General features: G+C 38.8%; 1 protein-coding gene across 6 annotated transcripts in view; it reads right to left on the bottom strand.

Annotated features, from left to right (window-relative positions):
• The window catches only part of NTM (neurotrimin), a gene marked incomplete at both ends in the record, with an annotated part of 1,054,156 nt that overhangs the window by 129,444 nt on the left and 905,527 nt on the right, over positions 1–19,185 (bottom strand). For all 6 annotated transcript variants that reach the window (XM_080696432.1, XM_080696433.1, XM_080696434.1 and 3 more), the window contains one exon: positions 8,731–8,856. In XM_080696432.1, the coding sequence (XP_080552558.1) occupies positions 8,731–8,856 (126 nt within the window). The remainder of the gene's footprint in view (positions 1–8,730; positions 8,857–19,185) is intronic.

Raw genomic sequence — 19,185 nt, 5'->3', positions numbered from 1 at the left:
CCTTGGCTTCCAGACTGGAGCTTAATTCATATGTTTTCAATTCAGGCACATTGGACTCATTAATTTCTCCACTAGTCTTTTCATGATTTTCTCTTCTTTGAAGTAGGAAGTTGTACAGCCAAAAGATTGCTTTAAAGCAGATTATAAATGTTAAACTTACAAAAACCCTTATTGACATTGGCAAATTTTATCCTGTGCCTAGTCAGCTGTAATTTTACGGTTACAGAGAATTATTAGAGTTAAAGAGTAATCTGTAAATGTCTTCCTCTGCCTTTTTATTTCCCACCTTGGTCTGTGTCTATGTTTGAACCATTTGCTTAATGAGTTTATGGATCACTTTTCTCTACACTTGAGGGTGTGCCACTGTTTTATTTTTATTATAATAAATAGCATTCTCTATGTACATTGGACCTAATACCAGATGTTCCATGCTACTCTTAATAGGAGGGCTGCCAATATCCATTATTATGTGATTATTTTTTCCACCATCAGGGACTGCTGTAGTATCTTTTGTAATAGTAATTACTTGGTTCTCCTGGGGTAGTTACTCGGGGTACTCTGGGAATGTTAATCAAGCAACTATATTAATAGGAAATAGATAGGGTGAGAAAGATAATGATTAAGCAACTTTGAATATCTGTCCATTCTGCCAGTTTGACTGAGTTGGGTGCTTGCAAAGATTCAACCATTTTAGACCAAAGATTGAATTTTTCCCTCTCTGTTATTGTCTCCAGAGTGCATGTGAAAAGGGATAAGCTGCCCAAGGATATAGAAAATAATATCTAGGGTATCTACTGTGTATTGTGGTGGGGTCAGACTCTACGTTAGTGAACCTGTTTAATCCTTGTTATATCTATATTCAGAATCTTTGTTATAACTATGTTCAGAATCTGTTATATCTATGTTCAGAATTAGTATCTCTGTTTCACAGAGGAAGAATTCATGGCTACTATGGTTTAGATATGAATATCCCCTGAAAGAGCTCATATATTGATGCTCATTTTGTATAATTAAATCATTAGGATTTTAATCTTATCAATGGATAAATTGATTTTGATGGATGTATTGGGTGTTGATCTAGGCATGTGTAGTGTGGCTGGAGAAGGTGGGTCATTGGGGGTGTGGCCTTGGGTACTATGCTAGTTTCCTGGAATCCTCTTGCTTTTCTTCTCTTGTTTTTGGCCTCTGTTTGCTCTCTCCCCTTTTTTGCCTCCTACTATCATTTCCCAAGTTCTACAGATATAACCTTGTCTAACTGAACATTTGAAATATTCAAAACTATGAGCAAATGAATCTTCCTTTAGGTTGTGTGTTCAGGTGTTTTGAGCCAAAGCAGAGAGAATATTGATTTAAATAAAGACCAAGTTCTGTGTAGCAGACCACTACCAAGAGCCTTTTTAAAAAAATTTTATTGGTGCATTATATTCATACACCATATTGGGGTTAAAAACTTGTGTGTACATACATGTACACATCACTGATTTAACCCATACCCAATTCCCACCCCATTCCCTCCCCATCCCTTCCTCCCTTGCTTGGATTAATAGATTCTTTTGATTGGTTTGGGAAACATGAAGTGATCAACAGTCAGAAATACTGCACAGAGGTGATTCTTTTATGTTTTATTATTTACTCACTACATTTAATTTTGTTTGAAATTATGCACCCAAAACTCTTAAACTTTAAAAAAGGGATTAAAAGAACTATATTGACCACACTGGATACTGCATCATTCACCTAAAAAGTCTACAAATATCTGGTGCTATACCAGGCACTGGAGATTAAACAAAATGGCAAGAAGACTCTGTGATCTCTTAGGTAACTGGGAAGGCCAAGCACCTATGCATAACTGCAAGGAGCAACATAATAGACAAAGCATGAACTTCATTAGGCTTTTTAACAGGTAGTATGGTCCTAAATGAAGAGTATATCTTTTCCCAAAAGAGTAGGAGAATGAGGCAGGAAGGAAGATGTTATGTGCCAAGGTAAATACACCAATGTGTGGTGCAGAACAGGCTGTTAGTGTGACTGTGGAATGTAGGATTAATGGAGAATAGGACCAAATCATGAAAACTCTAGGCACTATTCCAGGAAGCAAGAATAAAAGTAGTGAAGAGGCTTGTGTTCAGGGAGGAGGATCACTACCCCAGCAGGACCCAGCCAGTGAGTAGTTGGCAAGAATTCATATCCAGATATACCTGCCTTCAAAGCGAATCTCTTTAAGACAAATCTATATCATGAAAAATGGAATGTATATATATATATATATATATATATATATATATATATATATATATTCCCAGAGAAGGACAAAACACTCAATAAAGCTCATATGAAACCAGTGCTGAGGCTGAGGCAGAAGAAGGCACAAGATGGGAAATTCATACCTACCCCCTCAAGAAAAAGATACAGAGTAGACATCCTAGGCATTTCCCATGCTCACCTCTGGAATGAATAACCAGGAAAAATACTCCTTCTTTTCAATACCACTATGGATTCTGATAGTCTAGCAGAAGATAGGCAGGCAGCTGGCAGATCCGTAAACTGAAGTAGCAAAAAAGACTAAAGTACCAAATCTTCCCTCCTTTCTCCCAACACTATTTCTCAGAAACTGGTTTTGTGGCACAGCCATGACTAGCGAGTTAATTTAATCCCAAATCCCCCTTGGGTCACTGCAGAGATTTACACCCTGTATTGACTAAGGACAGGGCAACCCAACCAAAAAGAAATTCTGAGAGTTGTGCAGAATTGGCATAGATGTATCTTTCCTGGATCTCTGTCTCTCTATCTCTTTGGCCCTCTCTCACTGGGTGGATGTCATTGGTGGGTAAGGTGATGCCTTTAGTTCCATTTTGTCCTCTTCCCTTTCCACCCTCAGCTCCTCTCTGCTGGGGAAGTTTTTCTCTTCTGCCATCCTAATGATCTCTGTGCCACACAGGGCCCCTGATGCTGGTGCTGACAGGCTGCTCATTAGTGCCAGGGTGCTGCAGTCAGCCGATGGCATGCCAGAGCTCTGCTCTTGACACTTTTTCACAGAGCTGTCACTGGAGTCATGGTGCCTGCCAGCTCTGGTCGAACTCAAGCTGTGATACCTCCAGTGCCAATTAGTGCTTCAGTGTCCTGCCTGGCTGGGGAGAAGGACTTGTCAGAGCTGACAAATAGGTAAAGAGCTGGGCCTGTGGCCAGGTGGGGGTAGTTGGGATAGGAATGAGGGATGGCTTTGGGCATGGGCAAGGGCATGAGCCCCCACCCAAGGGTCACTTTGCCCATACCACCTTGGTGCCCTTTCAAACTCTGATAAATAAGGGGCAAGATTTCTAACCACCCACTAGGCTTCTTCAGGTACATTGGATAAACAAATTGTAGGAAAGGAAGAGACATGGTTGCTGAGGAAGATCAGTGAGGTATGGTTGCAAAGGATGGGATGGGCAGAAGTACCCACTCCTCACTGTCTACAGAGAAAGTCTATCACAAGAGCTTGATTTGGAATAGGCACATGGTTCTGCTCTAATTCTTTCTCTGGAGTCTTTATGTGACCTTAAAACAAATGTTCCATCTCTGGCCCCTCCCCTGCCATTCATGCACAAGAGGAAATGTGAGGGAAGAAGCACAAGTAGGGGATGAGTTTAGAATAATATTTATTTTTCTTTTACTAATTTATTTATTTTTATTTTCTTTACTTATGAGAAGTGCATTTTCATATACAATTGAACTAACCCTTCTTTTCAATGTCCAGGATTGCTTCAGAAATCATGGTTAGAAGTCATCAGAAGTTTCAACACAAGAGATGTAAATTTAGCAGATCCACATGGGGAGCAGAAACATACCTCTTTAGGGCCCTGGCAAGAATCAGTACCTCTTCACTTAAAGGAAACTATTTTCTGAATGCTTTCTAGGTGTTGAGCATCATGCTACAAGGTGAAAAATGTAAAATAAGTTAGATGCAGGCCCTGATGTCAAAGAACTCATGAAACAAGCCTGGTGTAAATGAATGGTGAATTGGGAATTAAAACATATTTGGGAAAAGTTTACAGCACCTTCCTGAATCTTCCAACTAATATCTCTGCATGGAATATTCTTTAGGTAGTCTACATGAGGCGTTAATTGTCAGTGGATTTTTGATGAGAGAATGTTGGGTCACTCAGTAACCCCTAACTGCTCATGCATAGAAAAACCCACAGATGGATTCACACCCTCCTCTGAGCTTTATTATGGGCTCCCAGAAATGTGACAATATAGGAATCTCAGACTTTTTCTCTAGAGCTCTTACAACCCCATTAGAAAACAGTGACAAGGGTTTGAGAACACTTTTCTATGAAGAATGAGGTTCTGCTTTGCATCTTTTAAGAAGCTTTAAAAGAGATCATATTTCTGTTTGCTCAAGGAAGACTCAAAAGAATAATACAACATCAAGGGCATTTTATTCAATTTAGAAAGCCTAGAGTTTAAGGGTTGTGCTAAAGTACATTTTTGCATGCCTAGATAAAGACAAAAGATGAGGTACAGAATTCTGAATGGGAAATTTGTCTAAAGGAGACTGATTCTACCCATGGTTGTTCTGTACCTGGAATCACATGCAGACAGTTACAAGAACTTTGGCTAATATCACCTGGCTGGTAGAGATGGCCGTTCTTTGTGAAAACAGTGAGATGGGGGCTCTTTCTCCTGAAGTGGAAAAGTCCCTTATAGGTGCAACAAGTATCCATAAACCTCAAAATATATGTGCAGAATAAGACATCTTCAGAAAGCTAGCGTACTTCTCTCTCTGAACTCTAAGAGTGGGTGAATCCATGAGAAGTACAAAAAACAAATAATAGCCAGGCGTGGTGGTGCACACTTGTAATCCCTGCCCTTGGGAGGCAGAGACAGGTGGATCGCAAAGGTTCAAAGCCAGACTTGCTGGCTTAAGAGACACTGTTTCCAAGTTAAAAAAAAAAAAATATATATATATATATATATATATATATATATATATATATATATATGTATATAAAATAGGTCTGGGAGTATAACCTGGAGGTAAAAGGGTTCCATCTCCAGTACCACCAAACAAACAAACAAAAACAAAAAAAGAAAAAAAGAAAAAAATAATGCTAGAAACTAGAAACTACTGTTTACTAATCGATAGCATTTCAAAAGTTAGTGTGAGAGGGCCTATCTCCCTCTCCACCTTGCAGATGAACAGCTGACATTATTTGCATTGGATGTAAAGGCTAAGCAAGGTTGATCTTGACCTCCTTTCCCACCAGACATTTACTCCTAGGCTTCCCTATATCAAAATGCATAAGCTACTGAAACAGTGGTTACCACTTATGTATTTCCTTTTTGCACTCAAAATGTGTTCATAGGTAGAAATACTCATTCTAAAGAGGTCATGAGTTTATTGCAAGATCACCATATGAGTTGTGATAAATGAAATGTGGATTTTTTAAAAAATGTGAAGAACAAACAGATCAACCAGAAGGGAAAAATGCAATAAAGTCATTAGGGCTACCCAAAGCACTCTGATCGGGTATACACTCAGGAATTCAGTTCTTGTGTAAGATGATCCTGATTGAACCATGATCTACCTTCACAGGATGGGGCAAAAGATGAAAATACCTCTTTGCCCTGGAACCTCTGTGAAAGTGTGTATCTCCAAGGAACTCCAAGCCTGTTCTAATGTATTTAAAATAGCACTCTCTTGAAAATGTTTAGTGGGAAAAGATGAAGTCCTTGTTGCTAAGGGCATCCAGCTTCAGTTCAGATTCAGCAGGAATCCAATGACATCTCTGATCTCTAAATAATCACTCACCAGGAACAGGGCACCCTGGTGAGCTTCAAGGTGATTAGTTATTGCTTAGCGTGTCTCATCAGATTGAATCTGGGATAACTAATCTGGGTCCAGAATCTGGACAAAGCTGTTCATCTAAATTACTCTAATCTGCAGGTAGATTCTGATCATCTGGCTCTTTTCCCTGATCCATCTTCGGTTTCCATAGCAGCTAAAACCTCAATAAAATGGCAACATCTGGTCTGGACTCAGGTGAAAGTTCCCTAGGAAAGTGATTCAGCTCAATAGCCACAACAGGAGGAGAAATAGACTCCAAGGCACAGCAGCACGGACATCAGTAAAACAAAAGAAAGAGAGGCTCAGCATCACCACTGAGGGGAGAAAATGGGTAACAGCTGGGAAGAGAGGAGGAGGAGGTGGAAGAGAGGGAGAGAAAAATGGAGGAAATATGGAAAGAAACAAAATTAAAGTGAAAACATTTAGAAGGCTGGGAAAGTAAAGTATAGAACCAAAATATATATAGAGATAACATAAGCAAAACAGGGCAAGTAAAAAGGAGATGCATAGAAGAGAATGGGGAGGGGGATATCAAACAAGAACACAGAACTGACTGGAAAAAGAAGAGAGACTGAAAAAGACATAAAAAAGGAGAGAGTCTTTTATCATGAGGCAAATGAATTCTACCCCAATGATAAATGTTTTGAAGATTCAAAAAGCACAGACTGCCTCAGTATCCAGTAGCACCAGGGACTTGGCATTAAACTGTAATAAATGACAAACACCATCGACTGAGAGCACCTGTCCATTTGGATGATCCCTCCTCCATAAATGCCCTGACCATTCTCCATCACTAATGATTTCATGCACCAGTGAGGTCTCCTCCCAGATTTTGAGCCAATAGAACAACCTGCAGGAATTCAAAATGAACACAACTAAACATTTCACACCTTCTCTGAGAATATCTACTATGGTAACAATCAGAGATATAGAATTCAGTATTTGGGGACCCTTGTGGTCCTACTCTTTTTTAATGTCAAGTATAGTGGACTCTGTGATGCACTGCCCACCTTTTAAGAACAGCCAAACGTCTGCATATGACTATTTGTTGATCTAAAAGGTCAGTTTCATAATCACAATAAAAAATGTTTCTATAAGATCATCCAGGCTTCAGAACCTCCCATAGGGTCAGCTGAGATGTTCTACTGGGCTCCCTCAAGCTGAACTTCTCACTCTGCCCAACCTTGCTTTCCCTCTTCCCTTCCACATGAGTTGATCTCCAGACTACCTTCTAAGGTGCTTCTTTTTATGCTTATTTTGTACTAGGTATTAAAACCAGGAGAATTCTACCTCCAATCTATAAACCCTAGTCCTATTTATTCTTTATTTTGAAACAAGATCTTACTAAGTTGCTGAGGTTGGCCTGAAAACTGAAATCATCCTGTTTCAGCTTCCAAAATGCTGAGATTACAGGCATATAGCACCATAATCAACTATAAGATGTTTGTTTCAAATCAATTACCTCCTCAAAGTCCACTTTTGGGGCACCCAACCTACAATAAACAAATAACCTCTACTATGGTGTCTTTAGAACTCTTGATCCTGGCTGGGCGTGGGGGCTCGTGCTTGTCATCCCTGTGCTTGGGAGGCTGAGACAGAATGATAGCACAGGTTTAAAGCCGGTCTCAGCTACTTGGTGAGGCTCTTAGCAAATTAGTGAGACCCTGTTTCCAAATAAAATGTAAAATAGGTCTGAGAGTATATCTCAGAGGTAGAAAGCCTCTGGGTTCCACCCCCAGTACCACCAGAAAGAAAGAAAGAAAGAAAGAAAGAAAGAAAGAAAGAAAGAAAGAAAGAAAGAGAGAGAAAGAAAGAGAAAGAAAGAACTCTTGAACTTGTACTATATATAACTTCATCCATCCATGCATCCATACACACACACACACACACACACACACACACACACACACACACAAACACACACACATATATGCATATACACACATTTTTTTATGATTGAGTGGTAAGCAACAGAATGAAGGACATGTTTGTGTTTTTCTGTAGACAGCCCCTTTCAAAGGCAATCCTTGACCAAACTCCTACTATGCTGTCAGTGTATACTTCTCTCTCTTTTTACCCTATTCAGTGCCTGTTATACTGTATACTTCTTTTTAATCATTTATCACAAAAAAAGTGAGTGCATGACACCAGAAACTTGTCTGGTTTGGTTATTGCTAAATCCTCTAGTGCCTAGAACAGAGTCTGGGCAATTGCAACACTCAAGCATTTAAGAATTAATGAGATAATTTCATGTTCCTTGCTCTCAAATAAAAGGTAGCTTAATGATGAATGACATCTTGTCTTAAATTCTAAAGGTTTGTTATATTCAATTCATGAAAGCACAAATGTTCTGTATAACATCTGAACATTTAGACAAATGTTTCAATATAGCCACACATTAAGTTATATTTGTTGTCTAGAATCAATCAGAGTAAAACAACAACAAAACCACAAAAACAACTAATGACTAGATTTTTTGGCAATGCTAAAAAGGCACAGACTAGGAAACTTGTCTTTTAGGAATATGTCCATTAAAACTTCTCTTTCTTCATTATGTTTATATTTCCTTTCTCTCAAAACAACCAGCCGAACATACCTCCAAAGCAGATCAAACCTGACATAAATTTTACTCACCCAGAATATTTGAACCACTCTTTCACCCAGAAACAAATGGAATTATTTTCCAAAGGATTAGAGGGATGCTTATGTATGATTTTTAAAATAATGACTATCTTGTAGAAAACACAAAAATTCTATACACAGCCATGATTGTACTATTATCAGGCTACCAGATACACAGAAGTTCTTGGCCTTAGTAATCAGTACCATAACCTCCTCTTTGTAGCCAGTACATTTCTCATGTCTTCTCATGACATGATGCACCAGGCTGATGCTCTTACCTTTGGGGGAGATGTGCCTCCAGGTAACTGTAGGCTCTGGTCTACCTGTGGCTATGCAGGTGAGGCTGATATTGTTTCCTTCGTTAATGGAGATGTCTGAAGAAATCTCTACAATTTTGGGAGATACTGTGGAGACAAAACAGGGAAAAAGAAAATAAAGATCCTGCTGATGCATCTCTTTGTTGTCTTAAAATGGCAGTTGACAGAATAGCCCAGGGATTTAAATACATAAACCACAGTTACAAGTGATGAGAAATTAGAGAAATTACCATAAACATGAAAAACATCTTACCTTAAATTTAGCATACATTTCCTCCTATTCAAACATGAAACCAGAGAGTCTGAATGAGAATAAATTCCACTGCAATACTGCAATAAGTACTTTGCTAGCCTACACCTCCCTCCTGTCTCCTCTCTCACCCCACCCACCTCCAGCACTGATCCACCAGTCATTCTTCTCACTGAATTCAGAGGCGTCTTTATATGATGCAATTCTGATCATAGCTCATCTCTGCCTAAACATCTGAAATGGCTGCTATTGCCTGCCCAACCAGAACCAGGCTCCTTATTCAAGCACACTAAGCCCTTTGGGGTCAAACATTAACCTGTAATTCCACTACCATCTCCAGTGATCCCAGCTCTACTTAATCACTTCTTATCCCCAACACATCATTCTCTTTTTGATCATAATGAATGTGGATCTACATCATTCCTTATATTTTTCCTGGAAAACTCCTAGTTATCTTTTGAGGTCCAATTCAAGTGCAACTTTGGTTGGTGCAGCCTTCACTATCCCTACATGTCTCTGCCTTCCTTAATAACTCAAATTCAGTGATTATTCTTCACCTATGTTCCTAGGACATATTATACACACCTTAGGAATACCTGAAAATAACATCAGTTATTCAAAACTCATTTAGTATCTCTCTCTTTCTCCTAAATTATTTTTCCCAAAGAAGGAGACTGTAAGTTTGGAGGTAGAACTCCCACACCCTCAATGTTTGTTTTATAGTCAGTTATCCCTTGAGAAGCCTACATGCTGCTATGCTCCTCCTTTTGCTTGTTTTGCAGAAGATCTACACAGAAACAAGCTAAGTCCTGAAGCCCAGCCAAGCACTAGATGTACACACTTGTCTCATTCTGGGGCCCAGTCCTTGAAAGTCATCATTGTTCCACACGTGAGACTTACTCTGTAGCATCAATTTTACCACTAGGCAATGTGATATTTGGTTCTCCGTGTGACTACTCATTTGTCTAATCTGTCAACTGTCTTATGACTCAAGTGGATAAAGTCAGAGTGTCATTTACTGAGCCCCCAAATGCCCATTGTAGACACTTATCCCACTGTTATAGCTATTTGCTTAGTACCACTCACCCACTAGACCATGAGCTTTTGACAGCCAGCATCAGGTTTTCTTTGTATTTACATGAAAGGTAAAAACTCAGCAAATATTTACAGGATTTAATTATAATGGTTATTCAAGGAAACCACCTTCCCAAACTGTTTCATGTTTCTAAAAGCTGAGAGCTGGGTTATTAGCATATACTCTTTTAGTCCTACCAAAATTGGCAACTAAGAACTTTAGTTCTTAGCAAATTAAGTGATCTTTCCTCCAGTTATCTTACATTTCTTCATGCTATTCTCATTCCTTGAATAAGTGTTCCTCAGCATCAGTACTCTTTGAAAACCAGGGCACATGAAACTCCCAGGACCCAATGTGACTGGTCTTCTGGAGAGCTCAAAGAAGATGCAGAATGATTTTATTCCTTGTTCCAAGATTGGAAGCCACATGCTCAGCAGAATAAAATTGCTCTAGAAATCTCAATAGTGGTCCTTCCTCTAGTTGGACCATATTCATTCATTCCTACTTGTGTTAGAAGTTTTCCTTTAAGAAAAGAGGGTAGCCGGGCATGGTGGCGCACGCTTGTAATCCCCTTGCATGGGAGGCAGGGACAGGAAGATCCCGCTGTTTCGGAGCCAGCCTTGCTGGCTTTAGAGACCCTGTTTCCAAATAAAAAAATGTAAAAATAGGTCTGTGAGTGTAGCCCGGAAGTAGAAGGGCTTCCAGGAATTCCAGTGCCACCAAAAAAAAAAAAAAAAAGAAAAGGGGGTTTGACAAAGATGTCTTTAACTAGCCCTTTTCCTGTCCTTCCTCCATCACTTTCTTGCATTCAGTGTTCTACACTCAACCCATATGGGAGCACTCATGGTTCATAAACATGTGCTGCAACTTTATTTCCTGATCTCCAGATCTTGGCTGCTGAGGTTAGTGCTCATACACTTCGTTGATTGTATCTTTTAGAATTTGTTCCTGGGCTGTTTGAATCACTACCCTTTCAATACAGTCTTCCAGGGAATCACCAATATTTGGCCTCTTTTTCCTGGAATCCTATAGAATTGCAATATCTCCTTTATGGCTAAAGGGAACCCTCTTATATTTATTTTAGCTTTCTATGCTTTAAGTTAGCTGGATATACAATATTATGTAAGAGTCTTACTCATTTAATTTTCTTTTTTTCTGAGCTAGGCTTTATTTATTTAAATATACCTTTATTGGTCCATTATGGTCTCACTTCATATAGTTCAAAATGAATGCATGTAGTTCAAAATGAATGTAGTTCATACCTGAATGCATCATTGGTGAGCTTCCCCCCTGGTTCCCTCCCTACTCCCTCCCTTTCCTCATACATGATATTTAGATTGATATTAATAATTTCACATATGTGGATACTGTCAATGGGAGTGTTTCCTCTATTAATTATCTCTCCCCCATATCATCAGCCTTGCCTAGACCTCATCCATCACTCAACTAGTATTTCCCTTCTATTATCTAGAGTCCCTCTTTGTATGTCCAGATACAGAATACCCCATACAGAGCTCATGTATTCATATCCAGAGTTAATGTGGTTCATTCAAGGGGGTTGTAATCTGAATGACCTTACAATGAATTTATCAGGGTGATAAACTGGGCCTGTGGGGTGTGGCTGGAGAAGATGAATCCCTGGAGGTGTGGCTTTGGGGACTGTGCTCCTGTCTTTGAATACCCTTGTTTGCTTGCTCTTTCGTTTCAAGCTTCTGTGATATGAGAAAAAAAGCCCCTGTGCTCTATTCCCTTTCTCTCTATTTTGGGCAGTAGGCCCTGAGCTTCAGACCTTGGCTTCACTTGGATGGAACCCCAAGAACTACAGAAAACTGTAGGCATTACAACTTTCTTCCTCTAAGTTAAGTGATCAGGCTTTGGAGATTAGGACAGTGAGAATGTTGACTGAGACACTCTTGTATGCCGATTACTTCCTATAATTTTCTTAATATGATTTTTTTTTTGGTGGTACTGGGGTTCCTGGAAGCCCTTCTTCCTCCGGGCTACACTCCCAGACCTATTTTATATTTTTGAAACAGGGTCTCTTATGCCAGCACGGCTGGCTTCGAACCTGCGCGATCCTCCTGTCTCCGCCTACCAAGCGCGGGGATTACAAGCGTGCGCCACCACGCCCGGCTTAATGTGATTTTTAATTTAGTATTTTGTCTTGAGCTTTTCATAAAGTGTCAATAATTTTTAGACTTAAGTACACATCGAACATCTGAACAGTAGATAAAGAGGCAGTGTGTGTGTGTGTGTGTGTGTGTGTGTGTGTGTGTACATATACCTCGATATTCACAGGTATTTGATGTGCCAGAAGTAATGGAGAGTGGGTGTGGTTAGGGTTGAAGAGGGACTCTTGGCTCTATAATCTGAAATTTTTAGGATACAAATCACATCTGGGCATGTAGCTCACACCTATAATCCCAGTACTTGGGAGACTGAGACAGGAGGATCATAGGTTTGAGGTCAGCTTCAGCAATTTAGCAGACCTTCAGCAACTTGGTGATACCCTGATTCAAAATTTAAAAAATAATATTAAGAAGCTTGAGAGTGTAGCTGTGAGGTAGAATGTCCCTGGGTTCAATCCCAATACGATAAGCATGCACATACAAAGACATGGAACTGCCATTTATGATTATATCATTTTAAAAGCTAGATTGAACCATTCAAAATGGAAAGGTAGCTGATGAATTAATGACTGAGTGTTTAATTTGCCAACATCTCAATGGACACACATTTTTTAAGTTCTTTTAGTTCTAGAATAGTTTAAACTGATCTTGTAGAAATAAAAAAACATGGATGCAATTTTATCTGCAAAGCTTCAACTACTAGTGTATTCCTTCTCAGGCACTGTTCAGCTAGCCCAGACTTTTTCCTGGTCCCTGTTCCTGCCAATTCTTGGCACCCACACAGCCTTGCTTGCTTCCTGGAGGATAGATTGCCTGAAGAATGTCTCTGCTGGCCTTGTAGACATTGCTTCAACTGTGCAGGTAAGTAATTTATTGATCTGTAAAGCACTCCGAGATGCTCTGCAAGGGATTATGTCAGGACAACGCCATGCAATAAAATAAAAAATGATGGACTTTGTGAACACAGGGTGATTTAGGGTTTGTAGTTGGAAGTGTGCTTAAAGTACATTTTAAGTGGAAATCAGGCTGGGTAATGAATTACTCTTGCTTTGGAAGGGCTTACTGGGAGTTCATTTTCCTGGCTTCTTACATGATAGCTAATCTGCTAATCATACACTAGAGAACAATGAAGAGTCCCCAAGTAGGACAGAAGGTGGATTGGGCCAGAGCTGTCAGCACAGTAAGTATATTAAATAAGACAATCACACCTCATGCTTGGAAGAAGAATCTAGAATTGTCTTACCCACCCCACTAGCAATTGGAAAGTATCCAACTCATGAAGTATAAGTTAGAGAAATGCTTGTTACCCTTTCAGTTCTGCCTAAGAGTAGGGCTTGAAGAAGACAGTTGGCCTGGGCAAATTTGAAAAGCAATCTGTTTGTGGTGTACAGCTGGGGTGTTTTAACCAGAGGTGTAACCACAATCATCAGAAATAAATTTTTTTTAGGGCATAGGATATTAGGGGTTTGAAAATATACTTCTCTAGGTGGTATTTTCAGTATTCAAAGTGGTAGAACACTTGCTTGGCATGAACAAGGCCCTGGGTTCGATTCCCAGCAGCAACAGTAGTAATTAAACTTATAATGATACACCATAGTTTTAGCTAATTAGTGCTCATAAAGGAACTTTTGGCTAAATATGAGATAAGGCTACTTATACTACTTGTATTTTTATAGTTTCCATGGATACATTCTATGTCTTTTGAACATATAGTCTGTTATAAACATATTAGGATTGCTTTACTTACTTTCATTCATTCATTTGTCAAATATAAGAATGTATAATTTTCCATACACCAGCATTGTGTTAAGCAATTGGGGTATTACCTAAATAAGACATAGTCCTTGGTCTCCAGGACCACAGACTACAGAAGTAAAAAGAGACACAGAAGTCTAACTCTGTAATATATTGTGACACAGAAGGATGAATCATATATCATGGAAACACAGAAGACAGACATCCAAACCCACCTGGAGATGGATGTGATGGGAAACTTCTTAGATACATGACAACTATGTTAAACCTTAGAAGATAAGTAAAAGTTAACTAAGGCTAGGGAGGGGAAGAGAAAAGACATTCTAGGTAAAAGAGATAGCAGGAGGAAAGTACTATTAGTAAGACTGTACCGAGGCATAGTTATTAATAGAAGAAGCTTTCTTTGGAGGTTGAGCTAATAGTCATTCCAGAAACATTTTGTGGATACATACTGTAAACACAATTGTGTGTTAGGTATATTAGTGTCCTGTAGATATATGCCAGTTCACTTGTCCCTCCATGAACTTAGAGTCAGGAAACAATGCATATCAGCATTGCAGATAATTGGGTAGAAAAGTAAAATGGATCAGAAAATATGTGTGATTCAATCAGAGCTAGCAAGAGGGAGGACTATAATAAATGGAAAAGTGTAGATTGCTTCATTTCGGATTAGCATATATTTTTGGATATCAACAATAACTAAATATCATTTACACAAAAGAAAATAAAGCTGTTTCAAATGGGACAGATTCTTCTGGTACAGATGGGGAGGTAGAAACCCATGACATACATGAAGATGCAGTCTACTTGCTACAAAAGGCAGTCTAGAGCAGAGGTTGAAATCTTCTTGGCTCTCCAGGTTCCAGCTGGGTGCTCTTGCCCAAGTTCCTTCACTTCTTGAGACCTCAACTTCCTCATCTACAAAATGGAACTAATTATTCCATAGACTTATGGAGCTCAAAAGGTTCTTTTGAGGATTTAAGAAGTAAGTTTATGAAACGCCCTGACAGCAGTTCCTGGCAATGTGAAGTGCTCAATAAATGAGTTTTAATATTGTATGTGGTTGGCAAAGGCACATTTGCAGTATCAATGCAGAAAAGACAGTCAATAAATCTTATACTAATCAATGAAAAATGGAATATAAGATCAATACGGTAAAGTAGAGCCAGATTGTGGAACAGCCTGAAGGGCTGAGGTCTTGGATTTAACTCTATCCTATAGGTTATTGCAAGTGTTTAAAATTTTTAAAGGAAATGCCATGATTTTCTAAAATTTATTTTAAGAAGAAGAATCTGTTAACCATGTGTCAAATGGAGTGGAGCAGAGAGAAATTGGAGTCAGAGAAATCTATCTGTATGAGTGATGTTCAAAGCCCAGATTAAACTGTTGGCTCAGTAAAGATGGAAAGAAAAGGATGGCTTTCAGAGCAGTGCCAAGGAACATGCATGGGTACTTAATAACTGCCTGGAAGAAGCATAGGGATACTGAGTCAGGGGGGAAACCATTCTATTCAGCAGCAGGTGGATGGCTACACCAGCAGATTCCTGGATGTTATAAGAGAAAATACTTTTGGAGAGAACATTAGCTTGATTAATTCTATTATAAACATGCTGATGGTGAAATGATGGGGGACTTATAAGCAGAAATATCCAGTTATTATTAGAAATAAATGATCAAAGATCTGGGGTAAGACCCCAGCTGAGAAAACAAATGAAAGCTAAAACTGCAGAAGGGTGAGAACTGGAGCCACAAATTAAATCTGCTAAGTGTTGATGGTTTATTTGAAAAGGTCATTGGCTTATTTCATATGCATGTATTTGACATCTGCTGGGTTTTGAGGTCTGCATCTAGAAAACATACAAATTCCAGAAGCAGAAAGACCAAAAAATTCTTAGGATATATTTATAGAAAGAAGGACAGAAGCCAAAAGAGCCATACTCTTTGGATACATTTCCACATGCGATACATTATGTTGAGGTTTAATCTGGCTATTATTGAATTTTAATTCAAATGTGTAAATCATTAAATAAGATAATTATTAAAACGATATTATGAGAAACTTCCTCACTCTTGGTTTAGCTTCCACTGCCCAGGTGTTGAGTATTAATAATTATGTCATTAATAAATATCAATTTGCTGTTTTTAGCACACAGTAGATATCCTATTAAATCCAAATTAGGATGCTTTATTAAGCACTGCACAGTCCTGTGGGGCTGAGAATGCACACAAACTGCTTGGACCAGGTTACTCCACATGACACATACAGATCTACATATCCCAGATGGCTTCCACTGCTGCCAGAATCACTTCTTCTGCTTCTGCTGGGTAGTGCTGATCTGAGATGCTCACATGTTGTCAGGACAGTTTTCACAGCATGGGCGGGTTTGCTGTTAAGGCCTAAAACCTTTGTTTTTTACAGAATTCAAAGAAAAACCCTGGAGTGCCCTCCCTTGACCTTCCTGGTCTGAAGACCTCACACTGAGATACTCAGGCCTATGGCAGAAGCCTGGTGCTGACTATGCAACCTAGCACATCAGAAAGCTCTTAAAGAGGCACCCAGTCATGTGCTGGTATGCATATTAATGCACCTTTTTATATGGGCCACTGTGGATCCAAGCAAAGCCTATTGCAAAGCTGAGATATGTAGGGATGGAGTGGCACAACATACTTGAATGGGAGTTTCCTTCTCTTATCATTTCTCAACCAAATGATGAATTAGCCATGGAGTATTCCTTCCACAGCCTTGATGGTCCTTCACAAACCGTATGCCTCCTCCCACACATTTCCTAGTGATTCTGTTCTCAGGCTGCTAGCCTCCTTTCATCCTGAAATACCTCCAGCTTCTCCTTGGCTCAGAGGGTCCTGCCCTCCTCTCAGCCTTCATCTGATTGGATCTGTCTCATCTTTAAACCTTCACTCCGTTGGCCATTTTTTCTAACTCCACATTCTACCTTGCTTGTTGCTTGATTATTGACTTTCCTAAATAAAATATGAGTGCCACTGGTTGTCTTGTTCACAGAACTATTTGGTACATACCAATATGTGTGCAAATACTGTGTTCTGCAAATATTTTTTAAATGAATGAATGGCTGTTTTGACAAGGCTGTTTGCAGATGTGAATAAACGGAGATGACCAAATAGCCTAAAGATCTTTAAATAGCCCCCCAAAACTGCCAGAGTAAATAACAATATTGATAATTGCCATTTATTAAATACTTGATGTATAATAGATTTTGTATGTGTGTATGTATTATTTATTTATTTATTTATTTATTTATTTATTTATTTATTTATCAGCACTGGGGATGGAATCCAGGGGCATTCTACCTCCGTACTACACCCCAGCCCTATTTTTTATTCTTTAGTTTGAAACAGGGTCTCGCTGAGTTGCAGAGGGCCTAAGTAGTTGAGGTTGTCTGAGAACCTGTGATCCTCTGTCTCAGCCTCACAAATGCTGGGATTACAAGTATGCGCTGCCATTCCTGGCTTAGGTTTTGTGTTTTATATACATTATCTTTACTATTTTTTCCTTACAAACCCAGGAGTAGATATTTCTTTATTTCTTTCTTTATTTCTTTCTTTATTTCTTTCTTTATTTATTGGTGGTACTAGGGTTCCTGGAAACCCTTCTACTTCCGGGCTACACTCCCAGACCTATTTTTTATACATTTATATTTGTAAACAGGGTCTCTTAAGCCAGTGTGGCTGGTTTCAAACCTGCAGGATCCTCCTGTCTCCGCCTCCCAAGCGTGGGGATTACAAGTATGCAACACCATGCATGGTACAGGAGTAGATATTTCCAAAATAATCAATTTCCCTGGTTGGCCTGATTAAACTTCTGATATGGTGATCTAGAAATTTGTTCAATTTGACAAAAATCATAGTGTTCTGCTTTATTTAGCAAAAGATTATATGGGTGAGAAAAATAACAAATGCACTTAAAATCCTATGTAAATGGATAACAAAAAAAAAATCGTAACACCTTTGTATTTGTGGACACCTATCCATTGTAAAAATCTCCTGTGCAGTAGACAATTGACAAGAAGCTTGAGTTCATTCCTGGATAGTATTATCAGAATCCTATGGGAAAGTTCTATTATTATTTCTATTGACAGATGAAGAAACTAATGGTCAGTGATATTTTATTAATTTGCTCAAGGGCAAAAGTAGCAACAGAAGGTAGGTTATGGGCGATCTTAGCCATGTGTTCTTTACAAAGAGCTCAGTCCAGTAAAACACACATCTGCATCTTCATGGGAGCATCTGTATGCCTACTCAATATTTACCAAAAAGAGCTCTGCTCATTGCTAACTATGTGATATTATTTTATACCTCAAGAGTGAATATATATTTTTGGAGGTTTCCACATTTGCATACATATCCCATCATTAGCACACCCTACTCATCATCCTACCACCCATCTTTCTTCAATGTGCACTGAACCAGAGAACTGTGGTCCTCAGAGCAGCTTTAATATGTGACTGATTCCTTTATCCAGTTACTCATGAGATTTTATCTATATGATGACAGAGAAGTTATTGATTAAGCTCACCAGTGCACCCACTGATTGAGGTATGCATTTGACCTAATTTTACCAAAAAGAATAGTCAGCAGTTCACTTGTCTCTTCCTTACTTCTCCCCAGTCTTCCTTATTTCCCTCTTATAATACTATTTGCATGATACAATGTACATTCTAGTACAGTAAGATATGTGAAGTATTTTTTTATTAAAAAGAACTCTGAGGTTGATGTCAGGGGACTGGATATTAAATCTAGTCTCCTAAATTTTTAACTGCATAAACTTATATAAATTATTTAACACTCTTATTATATTATTATCTTAATACCCTTTTTTGCTTCCTCAAAATAGATATCCTGTGGATCAGATACAAATGTGAAAATTCACATTTTAAAAACATAAAGTCTTATTCAAATGTGATTTATCTGTGTTACTAAAAATGTGTGCCATAAGCAGATGCTAACTACTACTTCAGATGTGCTAATAGTTCTGAAATTATCTTTTTTTCCCTTCTTTTTACCAAACTGGGAATTAAACCCAGGGGCATTTTAACTCCAAGCTACACCCAGCTCTTTTTATTTTTTATTGCTGAGTTTGACATTGGCCGCTTGCTAAGTTACTAAGGGTCCCACAAAGTCACTAAAGCTGGCCTATAACCTACAATTCTCCTACAGGTGTGCAAAACCAT

The sequence above is a fragment of the Muscardinus avellanarius genome, assembly GCF_963383645.1.
Source record: "Muscardinus avellanarius genome assembly, chromosome: 1".
Lineage (NCBI taxonomy): Eukaryota > Metazoa > Chordata > Mammalia > Rodentia > Gliridae > Muscardinus > Muscardinus avellanarius.
This window is presented reverse-complemented; position numbering and strand designations above follow the sequence as displayed.